Below are 15,982 nucleotides of genomic sequence, written 5' to 3'. Positions count from 1 at the left end.
TACTGACAATATGTGTCCGCTTCCAGAAATAAAACATTACTGACAATATGTGTCCGCTTCCAGAAATAAAACATTACTGACACTCAATATGTATTAGCTGACAGAAATAAAACATTACTGACACTCAATACGTATTAGCTGACAGAAATAAAACATTACTGTCAATACGTATCAACTGACAGAAATAAAACATTACTGACACTCAATATGCATTAGCTGACAGAAATAAAACATTACTGACACTCATTACTATAGGTTTCAAACAAGTAAATGATGTAAAATATTTTTAAGATTAAAAACAATTCAATGTGCATGTTCACATTTTGGGAGATTATTTCAGTAAACATGCAATTTGCAAGTCAAAAACGTCAAATAACATTTCAAATGGCAGTATCATAACTGTGTCATTATCTACAAAGGTTCAATGTATATTCTCAGTCGATTTGATAAAATACAATCACTGTTGATGTAAAAAAAACTTCCATGAAGATAAGTTATATTTATCTCATATTGGTTTGACCATGAATCAATACGAGGCATATTTACTGCAACATCAAAACGTACACAAATATGATCTATTCCACAAACAAGAATACTTTCATTAGGAAGATGTGGCATGATGAATAATGTCTCTCATCAATATCATTCAACCACACATTTCTGTCCAATAACCCTCTCGCTATGGGTTTGATTAATTCAAATAATCATGTGATCCCAAAGTCACCAGCAGTTTCCATACTATAACTTTTAATGTTTTATGTGTCTTCACAAAATTTTGCAAGCTTACAGTAAACATTAAAAGTCTTTTGTACACAAAAAATCAATTTCTTAATTAAATATTTTTCTAAAAATTTGTCAATGAGTATATATAGTCAGATTGATGACTCCCCACCAGATGGCTGGAATTTGGATTGCAGTTGACTTACTGCTGGTATGATCCTCTTTCTTACCCCCACCAGATGGCTGGAATTTGGATTGCAGTTGACTTACTGCTGGTATGATCCTCTTTTTTACCCCCACCTGGATATCGGTTCCCACTAGTTGAGTTTTGGATTGTAGTTGACTTACCGACAGTATGATCCTCATCCTACCCCCATGTAGATGTCAGTTCCCAGCAGCCAGGCCTTGGACACAGTTTACTTTCTGTGTATGGTCTGTAGTGCCCTAGCCACTGTACACCTAGGGGCAAATCCTCTTTACTATCATCCACATTCATACAATCTATGGGATTGAGATTCTGATATTGTGTGGTTTGGATCCCTATCCAACCATTGTTCGTTCTCTCCCTTTTGGATGTGCTCCTCACATTTTCTGCCCACATCTGCATCGCCTCTTTCCACACTGGACAAAGATCATACCTGATACAGAAGTGGTGCACTCTCCCATGTACGATCCTCTGATGTGAGAATCTTCTCTTTTAGGGTGTTCTTTGGATAGAGGGAGTCACATTCATCAGGAGAGTGTTTCACACTTATTTGTGGAGGGTTGTTGCATGATGATTTGCATGTGAAACTCAGTTGAACCATTTGATCATAAGGTACATGGGAACTCAAGGCTTGTAGCATGCTGAAAAAGTTTTTGGATATAGAGGGCAGCATTGGATGAGAATAGTTATTTATGTGAGAGAGGTAAGTACTTATTGGAAATATATTTTCAGTATATAAAAATAACTTTAATATGAAAATCACTTTGCATTCAGAGCTAGGAAAGAGGATCATACCAGCAGTAAGTCAACTGCAATCCAAATTCCAGCCATCTGGTGGGGGTAGGAAAGAGGATCATACCAGCAGCAAGTCAACTGCAATCCAAATTCCAGCCATCTGGTGGGGGTAGGAAAGAGGATCATACTGTCTTCACCTCAAGTTTAGCAGAATGAAGGGAATTTTGTTTCCAAAAATGGAAAGAGGTGGGTGGGGTGCCACTGTGTTTGATTTATTACATTAGTAGTATCTTAGCAAAGAGAAAAAATAAGACTTTCTTATTTAATATTCTAGCTTGTCAATATTGGTAATTTGAGTTTCTAATTCCTACAAAATTATAGACTTAGTATTTTGACTTCACAAACATCTAATTTGAACCAGTGCTGCACTCAACATAACACATGACATACAAAAATCGATGTTTATCTGTGTTTTTCAATATTTACTTTTAAATTAAGAAATTGAGTAATGTATAATACTAAAATTTAAATTATAATCTACAGTTTGATACCAAACTTATTGACATAAATTCATGAAATAATAGTTCAATAAAATTTTAACTGTGAGTCAACAAACGTGACATTTCACCCGTGACCTGTATCGAAAGGGTTAAAGGTCAGAAATATAACTAATATATACTATTTTGGCCACTAGAGATCTGTAATATCACTTACACCCTTTTGTCCATTAAAGGTTAGAAATTAACTAATATATACTATTTTGGTCACAAGAGATCTGTAATATCACTCACACCCTTTTGTCCATCACTCACACTATTTTGGCAACTATTTCAATAGCACCTGAGACCCTGAGAAAATAATTTCACCAATGAATCAAAATATTAAAGAAGATAAATTTGTAGTTCTTCCAGAAATACACTGTATTGAAACAAATAAATAATAGATAAAATTTATTTAATAAGAAACTTATAAAGTACTAAAATGATCGTTTTATATACTTATATAATGATATTTTCTAATTTCACTGAATGAACTATAACATGACACAGTGTCAGTTTATTTAGAATGAAAGATATGATTTTATGTACAATAGTTATCATTACAATACAGATCTAATGCAAGCAGTTGATTGCTTCAACTACTTAGAAAATAATGTCAATTTTCATCACATTTACGGGCTTTCAGTGGCTAATGGAAGGGTATTATAAGAACAAGGACTAAGTCAAATGCAACAATTACCTGAGAAGGAACTTCAGAAAACAAACTTATGCTTCGTTTCTCAACCGATCCACGAAGAGGCACGGAGGTATGGAGAACAGTCATGAGTGTAGAGTAGATGTCAAAGGGTGTAGTCAGTCGATCAACATTGGTCTGCAGGTTACGGTAAAGTTTGGGGTACTTTGTCGAAAACCACGGTGGGAGAACCAGCGAGAAAAAAGGAAGACGTTCTTCAAGCTTCCCCTGTTGAGATTTCCGGATTTCAGCAAATCTGCAAAAGGAAAGTCAGCAAACAAGTTGAATGAGAAAAAAGAAATCATAGAATGTTACCACAAAGGCCTGATGTATACATTATTAGCTGTCTGATCAAATAAATACTTAGGATCAAAATGCAGATATTGAATATGGTAGAAAACATATGATAATTACATTATACAATTCACAAGATAAGAAATATATGAATGATTACATACCTTCAACAAGTGTAACATTTGTCATATAGTATTAAAATTGTGAGATAATAACAGATGAACAAAAACATGTATTCAGGGTTTTTAAATCATAAAATATTATAGTTAAATGTAACACAGGGCTACAGAGAGTCAGTATGTTCACACCAAATAATTATATACTTACCTATAAGTATGAAATATTATAGTTAAATGTAACACAGGGCTACAGAGAGTCAGTATGTTCACACCAAATAATTATATACTTACCTATAAGTATGGTATGTCTGCTGTGTAATCACTCGATATCTATAACTTTATGTACTGTATGTCTACAGTGTGATCACTTGATGTCTATAACTATTGAATGTCTACAGTGTGATTACTCAATGTCTATAACTTCTTTGCATGCTATATGTCTACAGTGTGATCACTTGATGTCTATAACTTTATGTACTGTATGTCTACAATGTGATCACTTGATGTCTATAACTATTGTATGTCTGCAGTGAGATCATTTGATTTTTATAATTTCATTACGTGCTGTATGTCTACAGTGTGATCACTTGATGTCTACAACTTCTTTACGTGCTGTATGTATATAGTATGATCATTTGATGTCTACAACTTTTTTACGTGCTCTATGTCTACAGTATGATCAGTAGATGCCTATAACTTCTTTACGTGCTGTATGTCTACAGTGTGATTATTCGATGTCTGTAACTTTTGTGTTATATGTCTACAGTGTGATCACTTGATGTCTATAACTTTACTGTATGTCTACAGTGTGATCACTTGGTGTCGATAACTTCTTTATGTGCTGTATGTCTGCTTTATGATCACTTGATGTCTACAACTTCTTTACGTGCTGTATGTATATAGTGTGATCATTTGATGTCTCCAACTTTTTTACGTGCTGTATGTCTACAATGATCACTTGATGTCTATAACTTCTTTACATGCTGAATGTCTACAGTGTGATTGCTTAATGTCTTTAACTTCTTTACTTGCTGTATGTCAACAGTGTGATCATGTTAAAGCTCTAATTTCTTCAGTGGTCATTCCAAATCCACCTGTGGATAGTTAGACTTACTCGAAATAAAATGTTAAAGAAAATTTATTGTCTTCTCTGCTTATTAAAACAAAAATTGTGAGACATAATTCTTTCTATGTCTACAGTGTGATCACTTGATGTCATTAACTTTACAGTATGTCTGCTGTGTAATCACTCGATATCTATAACTTTATGTACTAGCACGTAAAGTTATAGACATCTATCATTATGTTCAGTGAATCTGGTTTCCAATTTTCTACCCGTTTCATCAATGTAAAATTCTGGACATTTGTTCCATATTACTTTATAGATGATGTCGGAATTGTGTGATTCTATGTAATTATTATTCAATAATGATTTTAGATTAGTGCCAGATTCACTGAACATAATAAAATACCCTCCCATGTTTACCACCATTGCAACTAAAAAACCACAGTATATCCATTCAAAACACTAAATTTAAAGAAAGCACCTAACATCAATAAACGTAAAATAAAAGAAGCTATCTTAATTGAAGAAAACAGCCCACCTTAAATCAACACCCTGGAGTACCAACATACCTATGTTAGACTGTGAAGCAATATCCTGTTATGTGATCTCTTTGTTCTATACTGCATATATATACTCATGTATCTCTGTAAAATACTCGTACCTGAGGATCACAAAGTCTTGTTGAAACATTGTACAGTTATAATAGTTTATTGATTACCCAGTCTAGCTGTCTTATAACTTTTATTTTCTTAAAAGTGGGTTCCTCATTATCAAATCATAACATAATGTATCATCTTACATTTTACACTTCATTTATTATTTAATTCTTACTAAAAGGTTTTAAAATTAATATCTTTGCATTTTTGTTTTGTCAAGTGATTGTTTCTTGAAGCAGAATGCTTGACTAGATAGGGTAAATCACATTCTCTATTTTACTAACAACTGTAAAGTAGCTTGCTTCATAAATCATTCCATTACAACATAATCATGCTGAGGACAAGAAACAAGACAACAAGTACTCAAGATCATAAAAAAAAACATTGAATCCTTTGTGACTAAATCAGAAAAACTGTTTAATTTCTTTAAAAATATTTTCATTTTTCCTTTCAAAGGCAGTGGCTCATAACCATACCTACAGTCCCATCTATCCTTGTAAACAGTAGTACATTATGTTGTGTATGTGGGACTGTAAGTCTGATCATGGGTGTTATGTTTACCAGGATAGTTGTCCTACATCATGTTGTGTAAATGAGACTGTAAGTCTGATCATGGGTGTTATCTACTTAGAAATAAAATATTTTAACTTTTACATCAGTAGTTTCTAAAATGTTGTGTATATCAATAAGTACATGTGAAATAATAAAACTGACTTCATCAAAAAGGTAAAGACATAAAAATTTGTAATTATCAGCAATGATAATATAATAAGCAACTACTGTATGCCTCACTCTCTCTTAGTACGCATCTTTTATCTACAAAACCTTCATATTTTCTCTAAATATACTAAATTCAGCCAAACTTCCTTTACCTGAGTCATAACACAAAAATTTTCTACTGTTTCATGGAATAGTTGTATTATGTCCAACTATGAAAGTTTACCATTCAGAGATCTTAAACATAAACAAACAATATATTTGAACTATGAAAGTTTACCATTCATAGATCTTAAACACAAACAAACAATATATTTGAACTATTGGAGTTTACCATTCAGATATCTTAAACATAAACAAACAATATATTTGAACTATGAAAGTTTACCATTCATAGATCTTAAAGATAAATAAAATATTTTAACTGTGAAAGTTTACCATTCATAGATCTTAAAAACAAATGTTATTTGTTTATGTGTAAGATATCTGAATGGTAAACTTTCATAGTTCAAATATATTGTTTGTTTATGTTTAAGATCTATGAATGGTAAACTTTCATGGTTCAAATATATTATTTTTTTATTTTTAAGATCGATAATATACTTCTTCAAGAAATGTCTCACCTATGACCATGGTCACTCATCAGAATAAGCAAAGTGTTATTCAAAATACTGCTATGATGTAAGTCTTTCAAGAAACCAAGAATGTCATCATCAGCAGTTCCAACCAGGTTGAAATCATCGTGACTTATTTCTCCATGGAAACCAAAGGCAAATTTAGGAACCTCTGGATAGACATCAAAAAACTGGTGCAGCCAATTCAACATTATCTGAAATATGAAATGTCATGGTGACTCAATTTTATGCAAACACTCAGGATAAATTTATGGTAACTGCAAACTATGAGTTAAATTATTACCAACTAATCCTCTATAACATTTGATCATGAAATAATTTTTTCAGACCATAATAAAAATCTAAAGAAAGAAAGAAAGGAAACCTAAAATTTTCAATTTACCAAGAAACTGTTACTTCACTCAGATTAGAAATTAACGAAAGCAAACGTTCTAACAAACAGGTGGATATAACATTGACACTGTTTGAGAAAGGTCCTGCATTCAAGCCCCTAGTTCCGGAGTTTCTTTTCACTTGGCCACAAGCCATGGCTGTGAGTGCCCCGTCAGCCTCTTAACCACAATCCACAGCTGTGAGTGTACTATCAGCCTCTTAACCAAACCATGGCTCCTAGTGTTCTATCAGCCTCTTTACCCTAAAGATATTTTACCTATAACAGTTTTTACATCAAAATCATTAACCAAGATTTATATTCAACCATTGTGTACCTTGTAAAGAACATATTCCGAGATACTTTACATCATTGTTGGAGAGTTTCAGTTTTCTATCTCAATCACCTCTATTATTACAGTGTCAGTTTCATGTACCTAGCTCCTATTGAAACATGTTACAATCTTTAGCATGGATTTCCAGATGTTGGTCTGCAGTATTTTAATTCAATGAGTCATAAATAGACTCGCACTACTATATTATTAAGACTATACACTGGCTTGGCATCATTTAATTCACTGGATTAAAATCAGTCACAGTGTAAGCTATCAAAACAAAACTGTACTCAAACAAAAAAACAAGATTTCCATAATATTTATCTCCTATTTTCTCAATTTACAATATTGGATATTGTTTTGTAAAAAATATGTTTATATACATTTTTGTGAAGATCCTCATTTCCATAGCTAAACTAACTTCACACCAAAGCAAGTATAGATCAGAACTACAAATTAAGCATGTGATAAGCATAGTATATTTAATAACATGTTCAGCCAGCTTAGAAGATTTAGGTTAATCCATGTTAATAAAGAAAACAATTCTTATAACAAAGATAATAAATATACATATCAATACATATTTTAGTACTAGGCCACATAAGAATACAGGAAAATGGATTTGGTTTGATGAAAGACATTTCTTTATATCATCCAGTACCAGTTGTCAAATTTCTCAAATATTATTGTCAAAAGGAAAACAAATACAGTAATGAATACATTACCACATGGTGAGACTTGTGGCCAAGACAATACTTCTTATGATGAGATGCTACTTTACTTGCTTCTAAAAAGAAGGATCTCATATAATGGTCTGTTGGTTGTTCATCAAATCCTTTAAGTCTGTAAGTAAAAATACCCGTTTCTGGCGTGTCTTCTGCAAAAGCAGTGACATATCCAAATTCAGAAAACCTTTTCCAAATAAAAGGATAGACATTTACATGCTGAGCTTCTGAAAATCGTTTTCGAGTTTCAGGTAGTTCTCGTTCTGTGAATCCAGTCAAGATTGGGATCAATGCTTGTGGTGTTCCGTCTCCTACAATATTGTATCCCTTCAAAACTATACCTTTTAAAATACTGGTCAGGTAAGTGTATGTCTTTGGAAGTTTTCTTATAAAATGATTGCGGGACATCGAGTCCAACCCAAACATCAGGACATTTAAACTCATAAATTCTCCTGCAGAGTTTTTTGTTCTCGCTCTCTTAACAGCTGATTCAGAACGAGACACTCCAGCCATCAGATTTTTCCATTTTGCTCCATCTTTCGCTTTGCATGAAACATAAAAAAAATCTGAATCAAGAGGTATTTCACTATTTTCAGACATAAAGTTCACAACCTTTCCTTTTTTGTTTTCAAAGTCATTCATACGTACACGGTATGTTAATTTACAGTTAAAATGACCATGTTTTTCAATTATTTTCTGGTTTACAAGAATTCTTCCACTTGACAAAAGCAGCCAGTCTTCCTCGTTATTACATTCCAGTTTCGGTATATCTTTCAAGTACCTGATAAATTAAACAGAAATTTAAACATTGTGTGTCTTTAAAAATTAAGTTAATTATAAGTATGATCACCAACAATAACAATCAATTTGTGGAGATTTTAATTTGGTTATCAAATTCACATAAAATGTTCCAGATGTTTATCCAATATGAAGAATAAATTTTCAAATAAATGCAACAAAAAATGATAACAAGAAGAAAGATTACATGAAAAATTATGCACCAACTGTTACTCACACAGAAATAAGATAAATCACCCTTATTTATATGGAAACCACACCTTGTTTGTGTAGAAACATGTAGTGAAACCATTAAATATTATTTATACAGAAACCACAGATATTAATGTGCAATAAAAGCATAAACATCTATCTCACATATGTTAATTAACTGCCAATTATCTAAATTAAAATTCTCTGCTTACTTCATCACTTGTGGATGAAATGGGTCCAGATCAGGATGCTGGCAATGCCCTGGAAGTTTGTTTGTTTGGTGTTTATCATTAAACACCCATCCATCTCCGACATTCTTGTACCATACTGGTAAACGTTTTAATATATAAATATAGCCACATATGAATATAAAAATTAGTGATGTCAGAGCCCAAAACCTTCTCTTCATTACTAGTACAAACATTGTTCCAAGTGTGCACTTTTCTTAATTTACCTATATGACAATAAATAAGATAGAATATTAGTTTACTTCTGGTTGAAAGTCCATTTAACAGAAAAGTTCACATTTTCAATATTTTACCACTTATTAAAGATACAATTCACATTATATTAGGCCAGTAATGACAAGTTTAATACTTGTAGACCTGGAACATAATTATTATTACATTCTATATTCTTATTAATCTTAAAATACTGAACAACTAAGCCTACAACCCACCATTGTTTATCTATGCTGTAGTATTTTTGAAATTTCAGAGCCCTTGAATTAAGTGTCAACTTAGTAATACTGGTACCAGCATGGATTTTGTTACATAGTTTTCTAACTATCTATTCAAATGTTTCTAGCACAATAATTTTTTTTTTTCATTTCCTCTTTAGTAGAAAATTAATTAGAGTGTTGAATCATAAGTGACATAACAAATGCTTCCTTGTTAGCTCTGAAATACACTGTTGGGAAAATACAAGGTTAAACATGTGATAAGTGAAGAAAGTTACTGATAAAAATCACAGCCACTTAAATCAGTACGAAAAAGCAGCAGTCATCCTAGATAAATCATGTATAGTTAGTTCTTATGTTTTCCAACAGTAATGTAAATGGCAAAAGCTCATCAGTCATGCTTCTCTTCACCTCATCATTTCTCAATCTCATCAGTCATGCTGCTCTTTTCAGGAATAACCAAGAATTGTTACCTTGCTTGCTTGTATGCTGCTTTTGATCAAGAATAACCAGGAATTGTTACCTTGCTTATATGCTGCTTTTGATCAAGAATAATCAGGAATTCTTATATTGTTTCTATGCTGCTACTGATCAGGAATAACCAAGAATTGTTACCTTGCTTGTATGCTGCTTCTGATCAAGAATAACCAAGAATTGTTACCTTGCTTGTATGCTGCTTTTGATCAAGAATAACCAGGAATTGTTACCTTGCTTGTATGCTGATTTTGATCAAGAATAACCAAGAATTGTTAACTTGCTTGTATGCTGCTTTTGATCAAGAATAACCAGGAATTCTTATATTGTTTCTATGCTGCTACTCATTTGAATAATGAAAAACGGTCTTTTATCTGTTTGACACATTGCTTGTATTAAAGTGTGTGTGTGTATATATATACTTTCAGCCCTGTATTAGTGTTTACTTTATATATGAAACTTGAGATTATTCTGTGTGTATATACTTTCAGCCCTGTATTAGTGTTTACCCAGTACTTTGTATATGAAGCTTGAGAATAACATCATTACTCAAAAGGGGTAAAATTAGTTTCTAACATGAGCAGCATCAGTGTCCAACAGGAGTACAATCAGTGTGAAACAGGAGAACATCAGTGTCCAACAGGAATAACATCATTACCCAAAAGGGGTAAAATCAGTTCCCAATAGGAGAACATCAGTGTCCAACAGGAGTACATCAGTGTTCAACAAGTTAATTCTAACTACTTAGCACGATTTCTGCTATTGTTTGTCTCCAAGCTTGATGCATCCCTTCCTACAGCTACAATTCAGTTTTCAAGAATCTAGGCCACATAATCCTATTGTGGCTAAATTAATCAAAGGTTACATTAGATATAGAATTTCAACAGTCAACTGCCAACCTTCTAATAATGATGAACAGAAGAATATAAGAAAACAATACAAATTTGTAAAAATAGCTGGATTAAAATAACAAAAAAAACATGTGGGCTACAACATTGCCATTTACCACAATTAACACTGGAGATAGTTCTCTCTTGAGGCATGGATGATTCTTTCCAACATCTACTTAACTATGGAGACAGTTCTCTCCTGTTGTGAACAATGCTTTCATCAACAGTATGGGGTCATTCTCTATATCTATTTAACTATAGAAGAGTTTTTCTCTTGCTGTGTCAAAGATTCTTTGACTACAACACAGCATAAGATGCTTTCCAATATTGACTTAACTTTAGACAGAACATGGATCATACAGCCAGCCATACCAAGTCACCACAATCAAAGTTACTTTTATAAGTACTAAAATCATGGCAAATTTCCATTTTATCAGTAGCTGGTTTAAGTCTTTCTTGGGTAAAGATAGGTATAGCATCAATGCTGTTCCTAGATTTTCACTGCATAGTCTGCGTACGACTGCTGACTAACAGTCCTCAGAATGTGAGTACAGAAGGTCCAATGGCACTTTCAATTCTCTTCCAAACATCAGTGGTGATTGTGTGTTACCTATAGCTTTATGTATTACAATACCATTACTGACTAATAGGACTGGAACATTTTTATCCCACATTCCCTTATGTTCAATCATTTAAATGGCTAATGGATTTAAAAGTATATGGTTGACTCTCTCCACCATTCCATCAGAAAAGGGATGAAGGACAGTTGTCCTGGTCTCTTTGATTTCAAGGATTTGACACATTTCTTTAAACAAGGCTGATTCAAAGTTCTGTCCCTAATCCAGAAAGCTCCAGTATATGCTTCTGGATATTTGGTGAAATAGTCCATCACAACCAAGATGTATTTATTCCCACTCTTGCTTTGTAGTAGAAAACAGAGCACACTAACAGCAACTCTTTCAAGTGGTACTCCAACATAATAATGCTGTAGCTGATAATTTTGTTTCCTTCGTGGACCTTTTAGCTCACAGCACACTTCATGATTTACACCAATCCTCCAATCCCACTCCTAACACCAGTGCTGTAATGGCAGTGTTCTCATTTAAGCGTATTTTTAAATGAATCACCTGTACATACACTGCATATACAAAAAAATACAGTTATTACATAAGAGAAATATTATTCACGTATGCTCAGGCATCCATAAATATTGATAACTAAAGATTTTGTAGAAATGCATTTGTGTAGTGTTAGAATTTTAGATAACCTATTCCATTTATAATCAAAAGGTGTCCAGGTAATTATGCAATACTTGTTTTTCAATAAAAGGAGATTTTATAAGCCATATCATCCTGATAATTTGTTACACCATCTGCCTGATTAACAGAACTAGGTGAATCAGTCAGGCAGTACACTAGCCAAGTGATCTTGATACTTTCCAAAGTTGTGACAATAAAATCAACAAGCAATCATGGATGGCACGGTCTACTCTGATAATGAGCCGCACCTAAAAAAAAGCTTATGATAGAATATCCATTCTAATCTTCTTCATTCAACTGGAATATTACACTCAATGATAAAATATTCATTGTAATTTTCTTTAATCAGTTAAATGTTGTTACTTTGGAGTCTTAAAAAAACAAAGCTCAGAAATGAGTTGTATTTTTTCCACCACTTTTTTAGTCAGTAAAAAAAATCCTTCATTGATTAATATAGCACACAGTAAACTTATTAGCAAACCTCTGTAATTCAAGATCTAAAATAAAGCTTCTTATAATTTATTTGTTATTCTTAAAATATGTCCTAAAATATTTTCACTATAGTATAGTATCAAACCCTGAATATAGTAAAGTAGTGTGTGTGTGTATATATATATATATATATATATATATATACATACATACATACATACACACATTTCCTCCTTCATAGCTAGGTCCCTAACATACTGAAAGATTTCTTAAATAAAAGTAAATTACAGAGACAAATGACTCACAGGCACTAATATTGGGTTAAGAGTACTAAAACTAATCATGATAAAGAAACTTGTTACTTCTGAACTTCTTAAACAGAATTATAAAATAACATATACACAATAACGAACCACTTTGTCTTTGCACTTTCACCCTTGAGAAAAATAAAAATTTAAATCCATTCGCTATTGTTCACAAAAGCATTGATTCCCCTCTTAAACTTTTAAAATGTGCCATCTTCCAGTACTGCAGATGGCAACTCATTCAATAAACCAGTAAAAACCGTCTTAACTGGAGCCCTGACTATCTTCTTTTCCAGATCTTAAACTTTTTTCCCCTCATCCTATAATCTTCAGAATATAGCACAAAGAAGTTAGAGGCCTTTATCCTATCCATCCTTAGATAATCTTTTAAACTTCAGTAAGATCACCTCTTACAATTCTTCTATATGGAGAAAATAAAATATCTTAAATTATCCTTTTAAGATAACTCTTCAATCTCTGAAATCACCCTAGTAGCCCTACTGTACACAGTATTCTAAGTGAAGGCTAACTAGTGACTTGTATAGAGCTCTCAGGTACTTAATTACTGAGAAAAATCCTTGTTTTAACATTATCTTATACTCACTGCACAAGGTCGGCTCCTGTGAATTATGGTAGGGTACTCCGAAGGAAAAGAGGAAACAAATAAAAAACATATATCACCCTCTGCTGTAATAATTCATCTGTTAGCATTAACTAAATATGTAAGCCACTTATAATACAATAAAATAATGTCCGATAGAGATGAACACATGTATTTTGTGTAAAATAGTAACTTTTCTTGAATGCATATGCTAATATACTGGTAACTTGAACAATGATCTATAAAAATCTGAATTTGAACTTTAAAACCCAGCTGTATAGATTACCTGTAGTTTGAGGAAAACATCTGATTGATTACCTTTTTATCATAATACAATTGTCAGTTTTCCTATTTATCTCTCTCTGCTCATTATCTTAATAGTAATTTATTCTGAGAAAAAGGATCTCAGTGAAATTTGAACCATTAATCTAATATAGCATTGGCACAAGAATACATGTACAATAGTGGGGGTGGGGCTCGAGCCAAAAGGGGGGCCCAGCGAGCCGTACAAACTTATGATTTGTCGACAAGGGGAGAAACATACAATTTAATATGTTTGAACTAAAAGGTGGTTGTACTGTTTTTTTAAGTTAATGATATCAATCAGCCAGAATTGTAAAAACTACAATTATGTGAAAATAAATGTAGGGGCCTCTATTAAATACAGTTTAAATGATTTGAACTAAAGGTTGGTTGTACTAAGTTAATGGTATCAATCAGCCAGAATCATAACTACAATTATAGAGAAATAAACATATGGGGCCCATCTTTTGTAGTTACACCACTGTAGTATAAAGTGTAGCTAAGGGCAATAACAGTATCAACTATAATTCATAGTTAAAACATTAATTTTATATCTTTTTTTTTACTGCTGTCCATTACTGGGTTCAATTCTTTTAAACATACAGATCATGACCCAAATACAAAAGAATATATTCACCATATTTTTTCATTATGAGGTTGTTTATTTTTCCAATTTCACCTTTAAGTTTCTTTATTACCAAAGCAATTAACTTGTATATGCCACCTGTCACAACACAAGCTAACTTGCTAGTGAAAATAGAGCCCCTTAAAACTGATAAATTCTTACATTACTTTATTATTAAAAAATGTAATACTAAAACTCTTAAAAAAACTCAGACTACAGCAAAATTATGAGAAGAAAAAAACATTAAGTTTCAGTTCCAAACCTACAACTTAATACTGTAATTTACTATCAAAATTAATTTGCTGCCAGTGGTTTTTATGTCTTATGTAATAGTTTTTATTTACTATTATTTGTCAATGATAACAGTGGGTTTTCGCAATTCACAATGAACTTTGATGCATTGATACCATACACTCAGACATGTAGAAATAGGCTAAACGTCAGCAGATTATCACTAAATGTCATAGTAATTACATAAATAAGCTTTTGGAAGACTCCATCATCCATACAAACCTGTAATTGTGCAACATTGCAGTACAAATATTATTTTCAAGCCATTAATAGAACGAAAACCAAGTATGATTAAGTTTATAAATATAAAGTAGTCTGTTAATTCTAAAAGTAAAACTAATAAGAGTAGTAAAAACTAAAACTAAAATCCAACTTGAAGGTTATCAAACCAGTGTAAGTGTACATGTCACTCATCTTCGTTACACGCCATTATTGTATTTTGAGTTTTGCCAGGTGTTTAGAACACTTGTCTTGCAATCTAAAGATTGCAGGTTCGCACTTCGTCACGAAATATATTGGACTTTTCAGTCACGATGGCGTTATGACGTGACGGAAGCTGTCTTTCCTCTAGTCTACTATTTCTAAATTAAGTACGGCTAGCGCAGATGGCTCGCAAGTTATTTGCTTGAAAAAGAGGATCACACCATAATAATTATTATTGTATTAATTCACAAAATTAATTTTTATTGGCAGAAAATAAACTTAGTAAACTTTTAACGGCTTTAAAATCTTGGTAACAATAACGCGTTAGAATCAGGTGAAATGAACATAATTATTAATTAACATAACATTGATAGTGTTATGTAATATTATGTTATTATTATAATATATTTTTCTATATTCCACCCCCCATGCGTGTATATAGAAATCAAAATTAGTTGATAAGCCATTTTCTTTCCACTGTAAACCTAATGAAGGGCTGTTGCTCGAATCACTGTTTCAAATTCGTCAATAAACTTATTTTAATTTGGCTTAAAATGAATTATAGGAAGTTATAATAGATAAACTCTCTTTAATTAAAAGTTCAGTACTGGATGATTCAGATGAGATGGCTTTGAAATTCTCAACCAAGATAGGGTGGTTGTTGCTTTCATTATATGTGCGGAGTCTGGAGGATTTGATAGTTTTTCAATAGTTCTGCTTGATAATCCCATATGTTCACAGGTGTAACTGGTGTATAGTTTTGCCAATGTAAATGGTATTACAACCACCATATGTGTATTTATATACTGTTACGACAGCGGAAGTCACGTGACTCTAGTAACACGTCATGATAACTGATCCTGACAAGGTGAAAGCAGTGCTTGATTGGCCAACACCAGAC

General features: G+C 32.4%; 1 protein-coding gene across 7 annotated transcripts in view; it reads right to left on the bottom strand.

The window, feature by feature from the left end:
• LOC106474743 overlaps positions 1 to 15,982 on the bottom strand; it is a 33,402-nt gene that overhangs the window by 3,862 nt on the left and 13,558 nt on the right. Inside the window, exons 1-7 of one of the 7 annotated variants that reach the window (XM_022403038.1) lie at positions 15,048 to 15,234; positions 13,443 to 13,478; positions 9,479 to 9,805; positions 9,012 to 9,253; positions 7,810 to 8,590; positions 6,369 to 6,574; positions 2,900 to 3,149 (exon numbers count right to left, since the gene is read on the bottom strand). In XM_022403038.1, the coding sequence (XP_022258746.1) occupies positions 2,900 to 3,149; positions 6,369 to 6,574; positions 7,810 to 8,590; positions 9,012 to 9,223 (1,449 nt within the window). In that variant the 5' untranslated portion in view covers positions 9,224 to 9,253; positions 9,479 to 9,805; positions 13,443 to 13,478; positions 15,048 to 15,234. Of the gene's footprint in view, positions 1 to 2,899; positions 3,150 to 6,368; positions 6,575 to 7,809; positions 8,591 to 9,011; positions 9,254 to 9,478; positions 9,806 to 13,442; positions 15,016 to 15,047; positions 15,235 to 15,982 lie in introns of those variants that run through there. The other 6 variants (XM_022403043.1, XM_022403040.1, XM_022403039.1 and 3 more) reach the window with 6 other exon arrangements.

This window comes from Limulus polyphemus, unplaced genomic scaffold, assembly GCF_000517525.1.
Source record: "Limulus polyphemus unplaced genomic scaffold, Limulus_polyphemus-2.1.2 Scaffold7630, whole genome shotgun sequence".
Taxonomy (NCBI): domain Eukaryota; kingdom Metazoa; phylum Arthropoda; class Merostomata; order Xiphosura; family Limulidae; genus Limulus; species Limulus polyphemus.
This window is presented reverse-complemented; position numbering and strand designations above follow the sequence as displayed.